This window comes from Rhopilema esculentum, chromosome 10 (assembly GCF_057945365.1).
Source record: "Rhopilema esculentum isolate cy_ngs chromosome 10, ASM5794536v1, whole genome shotgun sequence".
Taxonomy (NCBI): Eukaryota; Metazoa; Cnidaria; class Scyphozoa; order Rhizostomeae; family Rhizostomatidae; genus Rhopilema; species Rhopilema esculentum.
The window spans coordinates 7698213-7710587 of NC_142824.1; the positions used below are offsets into that span (position 1 = coordinate 7698213).

At 34.3% G+C, this 12375-nt stretch overlaps 1 protein-coding gene across 2 annotated transcripts in view; it reads left to right on the top strand.

The window, feature by feature from the left end:
* Positions 1-12375, top strand: part of LOC135684950 (BTB/POZ domain-containing protein KCTD3) — a 41055-nt gene that overhangs the window by 21967 nt on the left and 6713 nt on the right. The window contains exons 2-11 of one of the 2 annotated variants that reach the window (XM_089110970.1): positions 6998-7055; positions 7430-7493; positions 8558-8611; positions 9044-9089; positions 10225-10298; positions 10570-10628; positions 10773-10853; positions 11321-11452; positions 11598-11682; positions 12074-12201. In XM_089110970.1, the coding sequence (XP_088967096.1) occupies positions 7438-7493; positions 8558-8611; positions 9044-9089; positions 10225-10298; positions 10570-10628; positions 10773-10853; positions 11321-11452; positions 11598-11682; positions 12074-12201 (715 nt within the window). In that variant the 5' untranslated portion in view covers positions 6998-7055; positions 7430-7437. The remainder of the gene's footprint in view (positions 1-6997; positions 7056-7429; positions 7494-8557; positions 8612-9043; positions 9090-10224; positions 10299-10569; positions 10629-10772; positions 10854-11320; positions 11453-11597; positions 11683-12073; positions 12202-12375) is intronic. The other variant, XM_089110969.1, reaches the window with a different exon arrangement.

Sequence of the window (12375 nt, forward strand, 5' to 3'; positions counted from 1 at the left end):
AAGTCATTCGGGGGGAAACTTTGCCACCCTAGTCACAAATCACGGTCAAATCCCTTATAAAATTTTTATCTTTTTGTCGTCATAAAATCAATATCGTGAGCAATACCATAATGAAAACTTCAAATTATACTTAAATCATTGCTCGCAATCCGAATCTGAGGTCAAAAATTTTGTACAAAATAATTTGAAGAATTTTTCAAAATGAGGCCGTAAGTCGAATTGGTCTATTTAATGCGCTTATCTGCTGTTAATCCTCCATCATTGGAAATTTTACTCTGAACGAAAGCAGAGTAAAATCGAGTTCATCACTTTTTTTCAAAGGCGCCGACAAATTCTTACGTTACATGATGTTTTGATCAGAAGGGTACCGCCTAGAGCAGGGGTCGGCAACCCGCGGCCCGCGGGCCACATGCGGCCCGCAAGGTACTTTTGTGTGGCCCGGAAGGCCCCTGTTAACCTGTAAATAATGTGGCCCAATGCACGAGTGTCAGCTCGATATTGATTCAGTGATCTTAGATTCTTGTCTCGTTAACATTACTAGTCACTCGAACAAGCTGAAGAAGAAGCTTCAAGGCTATTGTCATTTTGTGAATGTCATGTATGAACATGTCATGTTCCTGCTTATGCTACATCTTTGGAAAACTCAGCTGAATCAATGGAACTTGGTTCACTTTCCATCTTCAAATGGAGTTGATCGAGCTGCAGGGTACCAGTGAATTGAAACAGAAATACATGGAAACTCAGATAATCCCGTTTTATATGGAGTATCTCCATGGTGGATGATGGTTCATATCAAGGTCTGGTGCAGCATGCCAAGAAGATGTGTTGCATGTTTGGAAGTACTTCTCTCCTTTGCGAAAGTCTCTTCTCAAAGATGAAGCATGCGAAGAGTCGACTGCGAACTCGCATGACTGATCAGCACCTTGAAGGCAAATTGCGGCTGCCAACATCAACAATTCTGCCAAATATTGAGAAGTTGGCCAAGGACGTGCAGCACCAAGTTGCCCATTAGCTTCTTGTAATACACTGAACAGTGAACATGTACTTTACATCTATGTTTGTATTTACGTACAGCTTCCACGTTACAGTACATTTTCCGATAAATACATTTTTATTGATTAGATTAGTAGTTAGGTTATTAAAATTATACTGTATTTTGAGTTGCGGCCCTCGTATGCATTTCAAAAATCAAATTTGGCCCCCTGTTTTATAAAGGTTGCCGACCTCTGGCCTAGAGTTTCGAGAAAAGAAGAAAAAGACGCGAATTGTGCTCAGAAACATTATTATTAGCAGAAAACGAATATGAATAATGATTTGGAGTAAATCAAAGAGCAGCCAATTACAGAATAATAAATGCAGTTAAATAAAATACACTCATTTTTTATAAGAAACCATCCTCGACAGGGAGTACCCCAGTTCCTTAAGGTTCACAAAATTTTAGAGCTCAAGAGTTTTTAGAATACTTCTGTGTTATTCTCAAAAAACAAGAGCCTCGATACTTTAAATTTGGTTTCCTAATCACTGTGTAGTTTTATTCTTTTTTTAAGTTTGTAGTGTAAGTAAGTTTAGTCAAAATTAGCAAAAGAAAATCAAGAAATTCTTGATTTTTGCTTATTCTCAATCTATATCAGTTTTGCAGTTTCTTGCTCGAGTATTGGAGTTTCTTAACCTTTTCTCATTTTCGAGTACTGGCTTTTATAGACGGTTTCTTATAAAAAATGAGTGTATTTTATTAAACTGCATTTATTTTTCTGTATTTGGCTGCTCCTCGATTTACTTCAAATCATTGTTCATTTTCTATTTATCCTAATAATTATGTTTCTGAGCACAATTCACGTCCTTTCCTTTTTTTCTCGATACTCTAGGCCGTTCCCTTCTCATCAAAACATCATGTGACGTAAGAATTTGTCGGCGCCTTTGAAAAAAAGTGATGAACTCGATTTTACTCTGCTTTCGTTCAGAGTAAAATTTCCAATGATGGAGGATTAACACCTGATAAGCGCATTAAATTCTGCAGCGAAAACGGAAAATTTTAGTATGTTGCACGATCACTTTTCAGCATGTTGGTCCAATATCGAAAAAAGTGATGGTAAAAAGTGATCGTGTAACCCGGCCTTTATTCAAGTGCTGTGTCTTTTTGTCGGGTATTTGAAAGAGGCTGTCATAGCTAAGTTGTCAATTTTCCAGGCCTCTAAAAAAGCATTTCCTTATAAAATTTGCTTTAAAAAATGAAAAAAAAACAAAATTATTTGATAAAAGAGTTCTCATTTTATACAAAAAGAAAATCAAAGCATTCTAGAAAGTGTTTGCAAATCGGAAAGTTCAAGACCTCTAACTTCACTCTGTAGTGACTCTACTCAGGCCTGTTTTTGTTATTTTTTCCCCTTTCATTCATTCCATTGCATTCTCACTCACACCGCAGCACAGGCATCATCTGCGTCAAAATTTGATAAAATAAAATAACGACTTTGTACAAGAAATGAATATTCATAAGTATGTTAATTTGTAAGTAATTTTAGCTCAGTTCAGTTCAGAGTTCAGTTCTGATACAGACAACATACTGTCTCTCTTACTAGCTCCGTATTCTCTGCACATAAAATAAGAAATCGATGGATGGTTTTATTAGTGAACGAACGGCATCAAATAAATCCACAACAATGCGCAATTCTCGTTACACTAAAACTTTTCTTTTATCGCTTTGTCAAGTTTTATCGCCTTTATGCCTTTGGAAAATGCAAAGGTGTGACCGGCAACAAAAACAAAGCTCTGAGAATCAGGGGCGGATTTAAAGCGAGAAGAATTGGTGTTTGATAAAAAAAATGGGATTTTGGTGCCACACCCTTCAGGTCAATGGACAATGATGGGAATGCCCATTTTTAAAATTAGGTCTTTAACTTTTAGATAAAGAGGATAAGAAGATTGATTAAGTTAAATGTTTCAACAGGGCCTCCGACGAAGGGGGGGGCAGGTGGGACCATTTTTATGATTCTTACACTTTCGCTTGGCCCCTCCACTTTCCAACCTGCGTCGGAGCCCATGTTCAATGACTGTCACACTTCAAGTGCTTAGTTCATGAAAGCATGGGCTCAAGGTTTACATTAGTCCAATTGTATTGTGAATCCATTAGCGCTTGCATAGACTATGGCGTCTGTAAATAGATATTTTGTGCATTACGTAGTTGTCGTTTTAGGTTTGAGTAAGGTTACAAAATGGTAAAAAGAGAGTGTGCAAGGTCTTTAGCCATAGGCAGGCCCGTCGGAGCCTGTGAAGTTAAACGCCTGTTTTGTTATTATCTCATTTCATTAGATATCTTGAAGCAACTCCCCTTTTTACACGTTAAAACATTATATGTAGTTATATGAACAAAAGAATAATTAACATAATTAGCATTGTAAGAAAAACGAGATAGATATGAAGACGAGGTTATACAATATAAGAATTATCCTGCTACAAACTGGGGGGCTGGGGGGCCGGGGGGGCCCAGCCTCCCAATAATTGTCAAACTGTAGTTGTTTGGGAGATGAATCATGCCCGTCTTCCCGACATGCACTAGCCCCCGTTTCGGGGTCATTGCACATGCGCATTATCACTTGAAGCCCTGGCAGGAAGTTCAAGAATTAAGTGGTCGCAGACAGAACAGCTGTGCGGATACTGTTATTAATGCCCATGTGCTATGACCCCGCAACACTGATTGGTTTACTCTAGTGTCTCTAATAGACGGGCCCCCCGTGTATTAATTTCAGAAGAATTTGCCCTCCCCCCGGCGCTTACTAGCACCCCCTTCTATTAAATTTTACAAATCAAGTCATTTGATTTTCATTATTCGTTGTTTTTCGAAGTTTTTTGTAAAATCTCAACCGTACAAAGGAAACCGATGATTTTTGACTTGGAAGTTAAAGGCTGTAAATTTGATTTATCTTTGTATGATTGCATTTTTCTCTAAAACCATAGTCAATGCTAAAACTAAGCAAGAAACTGAAACCAAAATTTTACAGTACATTCTGAAAGGTACTTCAATTTCAAAGAAGGATTGCCGATATGAACACCCCCTTCTATTAGCACCCCTCTTCTATTGAAAATGGGTCGAAATGAACACCCCCTTCTATTAGAAACACTAGAGTAAGACGGTATTGTTTCGGAACAAGGGACTGATAGTTTCATCTCCCGAACAAGTAGTATATGTCCTTTATAACAGTGCACTGAATGAGATGGAAAACAATAGGCAGCTTTCTCAATATGAGCTTTGTTCCGACAGCACTGATATGTACTCTGATACTATTGAACCACAAATCGATAACTGGTGTGAAGTAAGAGGTTGCTGTGGGGTAGCATATTAATCTGCGAGAACTGCAGATCAGGGCAGCCATGGTGTGTAAATCATTACAATGGTTTTTGTAAGACTTTCACACGATTATCTGATATTCAACTTTAACACTAGTACTGTATTAGCTTAACCTACAATATGGACAGCTTACAGGCAAACAGTGGCGTAGCTAGCGGTCATGCTTGTCATGCCGGGCATGACCATCTATTTTCAGAGTTAGCATTTTTCAAAAAATTATATTTTCGTAAGAATAAAGTCCTATTCTCCTGATGAAATAGCTCAGGCCATTCGCCTTTGGAGCCCTATGGTTCCACGCAAGAATATGGAGCCCTCCGAAGGCGCTCTTCTATTGTTGGGCATGACTAAAACAGAGGGTTTCCAATTTAGTCATGCCCATAACTATGAGCATGACCAAACCAATTTTAATTTTAGCTTATCTCTAAAATTTACAAATGTATTCCAGCCTGCAAATTGAAAGAAATTAGGAGAACAAAACAATTTTTAATTTAAGCTAAGTTTATCTACTATACTAAACTAATGTTTTTTTAATGTCTTTTGTATAGTTCTGTTTGGAAATTGTCAGAACTCTGTCTGTATAAATTACCAACAAACCAAAACAGTGTCACAGCTATAAGATAAAGGTCATTTCATGGTGTAACAAGATGATTGCTATGAAATAAGAAAAGCTCATTCCAAAAGTTAATCACAATTTTTTTTATAAGTCACAAGCCTTAAAATTAAAATTTCCAAAAGGAATTCATCAACTAAAAAATTGGGCGTGGTAAAATTTGGCCACACCCATATTTTTTCAAATTTGAGGGGAGGGCATGACCACTGCTATTTGGCTAGCTACGCCACTGCAGGCAAATGTCTTTCAGATATTGTTGAGTTGATGCTGACGCATGAAATAAACCAGATTCGGGCAATAAATAAGGCTCGTCAATCCTGTCTTTCAAATTTAAGCTGAATTTGGAAAATTATAAGAGGTGGTAATTTTGTAAGGGTTGATATTTCATGAGGGTTGAATTTTGTACCTGTTTATATTTTATAAGAGTCAGTATTTCAGTGTATCCAATTTTCCCAATCATTGTAGGTTTCTTTCTTTTATGAAGTGCCATTTGTGAATCATTTATTGAAACTAAATTGTATCTGTTTATAAAGAATTTCAAAATTAGAGATATTGCAAAAAAAATCCACATGATGTTTTTAAATTGGAAACCCTGTGTCCTAGCAATGTTCGCGCAAAGCACTAGGATTGAAGTTCGTTCACTTCTTCTCATTTTTACATTGTTTTTTAATCCAAATGTCTGCTTCTGTTTCCATTCTAACTGTTTTTTTTATCTCAATGAATCGGGAAATACTTCAGTTCTTCATAGCATCCTAGGGAACATTATATTGCAAAACTAATACAATAGTACCTGTAAAATTACCCTTTCTATCAACGATTAGCTCACGAAAATTATGTCCTGTGATTTTGCTTAATTCCAAATTTCGATTTACTAGTTTCTTCTGTAACTTTTTTTTGTGTTTAAAACGGTGGCTGAACCTTGGAGCCCCTCTACCATCCCCTTTATCTGTTTTTTCATTGGAATGTGGTCACAGGATAGAAAAAAATTATTTCTTTTCTGTGATATGGCCCTACTATAGAAATAGGGACCCTACCCTAAGCTGCCCCAGTCACTGATCAGTGGCCTAGTCAGAGAAAAGAGATTACCAGTGTTCTCACTTTGCTTCATGTAAATTTCCTTAAACTCGCACGAAAATTTCCTCAGATTTCGGAAAAATTTCTTAGATTTACGAAAACCTGCCTTTGTTATCGTTATCATTAAAACAATTGTTGGCATAAGTTTAAGTGTCAAATCGAGTCATCAATCAACATTTGTATCCGTCGTTAATTATTTTTAAAACTTTTCCTGGTACAATTTACTTACATTGATCATTATTTATTCATCATATTGTACCGCACGCATTTTAGTATATTAAATACTTTTATCGACAATCCAGCATTTTATCTTAATTTCAAAATCTTAGTTGTTAGAAACAGTATTCTTGTGTCGACGGAGGTACCTCATATTTTGGTCTGATATCTTGTACTTAGAACAAATTCAGTCATTCACAAGGAAATTGTGATAGGTGATTTTTGATCAAGAACGTTCCATCTCTTTCAAGAAGGAAACATTAGCCCTTGAAGTTTTTTCAGTTTTCTTCTTTTTTGGCTACCCTTTACTGCCAAGCACAAAAAATTTCAAGACTCGTTTCTTCCCAGCTTTTCTATTACACCCATGTTATTGACGTTAAATTACAGTTGATATTGACCTATCATATAAAAAGTGTTTGTCTGAAAGTTCTTGGTCAGAAATTCTCAAAAATGTTTTTTAAAGACCCATTTGATGATTCATATCCCTCTCTTGCTTTACTTTTAATTCAATGCTGTATTTGGTTTAAAATGTGTAATTTTCCTTTATCATAGAAGTAATCAAAAAATATCTCAAAACTTTGGAATTTCCTTTAAATTTCCTTAACAAATGAAATTCCTTAAAAAGTCAAAAATTTCCTCAGTTCAAGGAAATTTCCTTCAAGTTAGAACACTGGAGATTACTGTGGCCCAAATAGGCCAGCCTCTTCTTCAAAAAACATTTGTGGAAACGAGTCTTTTATTTTTTTCCATTTTAGATTGGGTTGAAACTTCAGATAGTAAAGATAGCAGACAGGGAAAGCGAAGAAAACACTAGTAGGTGTTCAGGTTGTTTATTACCTATTTTCATCAATTAGCATTAATCTTTTATTACCCTCAAGGGATGTAACTTGAGCGATTCTTCTTAAAATGGAACAGCATCTTTATTTATGTTAATTCAATATGTAATTAACTGCTGAAAATATGAAATGAAATGAAAAAATGAAATTTCTGAATATACGGTGGTTTTTTGGAAGGTAGGTGGGAATGAAAAAACAACTTTTCAATTTCTCGAAATCTCTGAATGTCTTCATAGCCTTATAACCTAAAAAGTAGTATCTGAATTTAGTACTTTGGTTAAATTTTAGATTTTCATTCTTCCGACTGAGTCATTGATGTACTGGCAGGAAATTTTTGCTGGATTTCCACAGAATTTATTATGGATCATGAGAATACTGGAAATGAGATCATTGATTTGAATGTTGGAGGGAAAAGGCAAGTTGGAATATTGTTTAAATTAAAGGATAACGCTCATAAGATATAAAGTTCCTCAATCATCTGAATGGATTATAGAAACAAATAATTTTTATTACTGTCCCAAATGCAGAAAAATTATCATACTATTAAAAATTCTGCATTTCTGACAAAAATTGAAAAAGTTGATTTTTCGTGTTAGGACGTATTGCTAAAAATTGTCAATGACAAAGTTTAAGGTTGTTTAGGCTATCATAAATCATCTGAAAACAAAAAAATTCTACATTTAGTAATTTAGATTGGTCAAATCAAAAATGGAATTTAATGAACTATTCCAAAAATCTGAGATTTGTCTTTTGATAAAATTTAAAGCAAAAACAAATAATCATTTCAACAAGCAGGAGTACAGCTGAATTGTCATAATCCTGTTGTATTTGGAATAAAGAAAACCTTTTTCCAACTTATTATATTGTGAAAACCAAGAAGTAAACAAAATTGAAGAGACATTGCTGTGTCTAGCTATAAAAGACAAAGATTGGTGATGTTAAAAACCATTATGAAGTATGTATGTGAGTCAGCAGTTCCTACAAAGGTAACAAATTAGGTGTCATCCATGATGTCATCTGTTTGACGTGCCAAAGCAATGCAGATACAATCTAAAGAGATACAATCCTTTGATATAGCCGATTAAGTGACACTACATGAGTTAACGATGGTCCATAAATTTGCTTAAGCTTAGTAAATAGGCATATATCAAAGGATCATATAAATTGACCATGGATCATATGCACCTCTAGCATTGGCAACCAACTGAACAATTGACAAGGAGTGCCTCATATATGGTAAAAATTTGGCACCAAATAGCAGAAATATAAGGGATTACACTATGATATATCTTGAAAATTTTGAAAGCAGAGAAAGTCATAAGTATAAATGTTTGACTGGTTCATTTTGCTTAATTTTCATTGCTTAAAAGTATTTTCTATGGACTTAAGTAATGTTTATTTACAAATCTCCTTTTAGTTAATTTGCACATCAGTTATGTTTATAAGTTGAAATGGAGGTTTTCACTTTTTTATATTCAGATTTTCAACATCAAGACAAACTTTGACATGGATACCAGACTCATTTTTCACCTGGTATGTATGAGTAGAAAATTTTTGCAAACTTCCATTATTTTTTCTTTAGTTTATAAGTCTTTCTAAAACAATCAAAGCTTGATTGGACCTTAATTAAGTTCCAGAAAATCTTGAGATACTGATTTGCAGATTGCTGCAACCTATTTGCCAATGTGAACAATAATTAATTAGCGTTATTTGTTGTATTGCATCCTGGAAACAGGAAAAGTGATCACAAAATACTTTAAACCTGTTGTAATAGGCATATCATTTCTTTTTATCAAGATCATTTTCCAACTTAAAGTATAAGATAGTGACCCTACTTTGTCAAACTATATATTGCTGCTCCCAAAATTCAACAAATCTGCTTTTGTAATCATATAATATTTAGAAAGTTTTCTGAGATTTTGTGCTTTGACATCTTCAATTTCTGAAAGTATCTTCTCTTTACAGTCTTCTTAGTGGGAGAATAGCTTCACAGAAAGATGGAACTGGAGCTGTAAGTTTGATATTATTTTCATGGCCTAAACCTGATTACAAGTTTAATCAATTAATATGCATAGATTACCATACATCTTCTAACAAAACAAGCCCTGAACTAATTCAGCTGTCCCTTGTTGTAAATGGGTCAGCTGTTCAAACTAATTGGCACCATTTTTGTCTGCATTGTAGATCCCTGATCCCCTAAAAATTTGCATTCTTTTCCTCACAATGTCACATTTTGTTTAGGCGTTCTTCTATTGCCTTTGAATCTTTCCTTTAAGGCTTGCTTGTTTAACTGTTAGCATCTTAGAATTTGGCCAAATCTTGGAGTCTAGTTTTCTTGATCTTCTCTTCTATTTTGACTACATCTAGTCTACTATTGACTGTCTTCACATTATTCTAGAATCACATTTTATTTTATCACAATAACATGGTAGCAAAGGTTGCCCTTAAACACTTAAACCCCATGTTTATAAAGCTTATAATGAGATTTGTTATTACAGTAATAATATAAAGGATTGTTTTGAGATGTAAAAGCATGATCAATACCTAATGAATTTATCCTTTTTGAAGAGAAATGAACGTAAATATTAATAGAATAGCACAAAGATCAGGAACATGAATTATTATAATGATTAAAAAGGTTAAAACATAATGTGCAACAGAAAGGCTTTGAATGCTAAAATTTTTTCCTCTGTTTTTGTGTTGTCAATAAATCCAGAATTGAGACTACTTGATCATTTTTTTCAGTGTTGTTTAAAAAGCAATGAATGCTGCAACCAGTTTGACTTTCGTTTTCTGTTTTTGCATTATTAGTCAGAATATTTTTGCATTTAAAAGTAATGATTGTTTAGAATGGTTAAAAAACATGAAATAGAATGACTAAAGGGTTTTGTTTGTGATAACCAAATATAATACAATGGAACTAGAACATTTCAAGTGGATAAATGTTTATTAATTATGATGATTTTTACCTCAGGCAACTGCCAGTTTTGATACCAATAATCATATTAAGAAGTGAACATACAGCAAGTTAAGTGCATGAAATGCATTTGGCTACAATCAGTATTAGTTGTAACTTTGAAATACCTTCTGCAATTTTGTATTCTTCATTTCATGGGTGACAACACATTGTTTATCCTCTTTTGTAGTTTTTCATAGACAGAGATCCTGATGCATTTGTACCCATTCTTAACTTTCTACGGACTAAGGAGCTCAACCTAGGGTAAATACTGCCTTGTGCTACATCTTCATTTTTACAAGCCGTGGACAAACAAATTTGTTGCTGCTATTTTTGATACATTATTGCTGTTGCTCATGTTTTGGTTTGCAATATTCTTATAGATCACTTCTTTCATCAAAAATGAAAAACTTTCTTTGCAACCAGAATGTTATCGTGTGCATTGGTAACTGGTGCCAAGAGATGCTTCTTCATAATATGCACTTCATTATGCATTTTGTTAGGTAGAATAATAGAGTTATCTTTTGCATTTCAGAGGTCTGGATCCAGCTGTGGTAAAAAATGAAGCCCAGTATTATGGCATTATGCAAATTGGTTTGTTTATATACTTATTTATTATTCATCTCAGTATTTTACTGCCAATATATGTTTGTTTACTTTTCCCTCCCATAAGCCTGGTTTGTACCTTCCAGTTTCACTTGGTATGTTCTCCTTCTAATGAATTTCACATTTTTGTAGTTCGAAGGCTTCATTTGTGTGATGGTCTGCGGAGCTCCCCTTGTGGAGACCTTCTGTTCCATGCATATCTCAACCTCCCAGGTATATATTATTGTTTAATAATAAAGCTTCATGCATTTTATTATTAAAGCACAACACATGTTATTTAATAATCATTTAATTATGCAATGTTTTTACTTTGCTTGAGTTCTTCAACTGCAAACCAGGAGGTCAACAATATCATTCATTCAAACAATTCAAAAGACAAAAATTTACACTATCCTGTGGACAATATAAAAGAAGGAAGAGACATGAGGTCATCTGGTTCTTACTTTAAATGACACTTACAAATACATTATTCTTTAGCAAGCATAAGGAAACAATATATTACAAGTTAAAGTGGCTTTGTGCTCACATGGGCAGTTTTTCTGGCCCAAAACATTAAATATCTCTACTGCTTAAATGCATGTTTGCATCTGAATGAAGTCGAACCTGTAGAGTCATAAATATTTATTCTTATTCTAAATATGAATAAACATATAGAGAATGATATATGTTTTTCATTTTAGATATTCCGACTGGCCTAGGTCGTATCAATACCTCAAGAAGAAACTCTGCTACTTCTGTATTGGCACCATCTACAAACCTGAATACTGCTGGTTTGAGGGCAGCTATTTCAGAGCCAAATTTAAAATATGACGGTAAGGTATATTTTTATATAGCAGCTGTTCTAAAAATATGTCATTTTGATAAACATATCTGGCCCATTATTTCTAAGATTCTTTTTCATTTTCCCTTGCCTTTTTGAGTTTAACTAATCATTTGAAACCAACTTCTCTCAAACAGGCTACGACCCTTACAAAGTCTTAATGATTGTCTGTCATCACCATTGGGTTGCTGTGGCCTATGCTCATTGTGTATGCTGCCACAGGTACAGAAGTAAACTATTTAATTCAAAAATTGGACAAATAATGTGTCTTTCTAGAAGAGTCATACTGCTGTCATGGTCCAGTATTTCAAGTGACGGTTTTAATCTCAGGCTTTGAATTGAATTCAAGAATTGAACTAAATGTTGCTGAAGTGATTGTCGTTGCTTTTTGGAGTACTATTTGGTTATTGCTAAATTTTTTTTGTGAAAGGAAATTGATAAGTTAGCTGCTTTATTTGTGATTTTTGCGATTCTCTAGTTATATTATGATAGAAATGTAAATTATGTATCTAGTCACAAATGGCCATTTAAGTTTAAGATGGAATTAATCATGTTGCTTTTGTAATTTTAAGAAGCAAGAATCGTTCTGTTTTTAATGTTTAAACTATTGCAGGCTGCGCGATACTCATGGATGGGAACACGTGTTCACAAGCCCATACCTTGACTCTGCGATTGAAAAGATTGCCTTGAATACAAAGATGCCTGGCCCTCTCGGAGATAAAATGGTCGCTGCTGCATCTGGTAATCATTCTTATTTCACTTTCATTTTATTTCTAGTAATGAGTTTAGTCAGATGGTTCTAGAATTCGATTTCATGATTAAGTTACAGGCTAACTTATTGTTTTTACTAAATAAATGATTTACTTGATAAATGAAAAGTAGATTACTCGTCAATGTTTAATATAGGGATCTTTT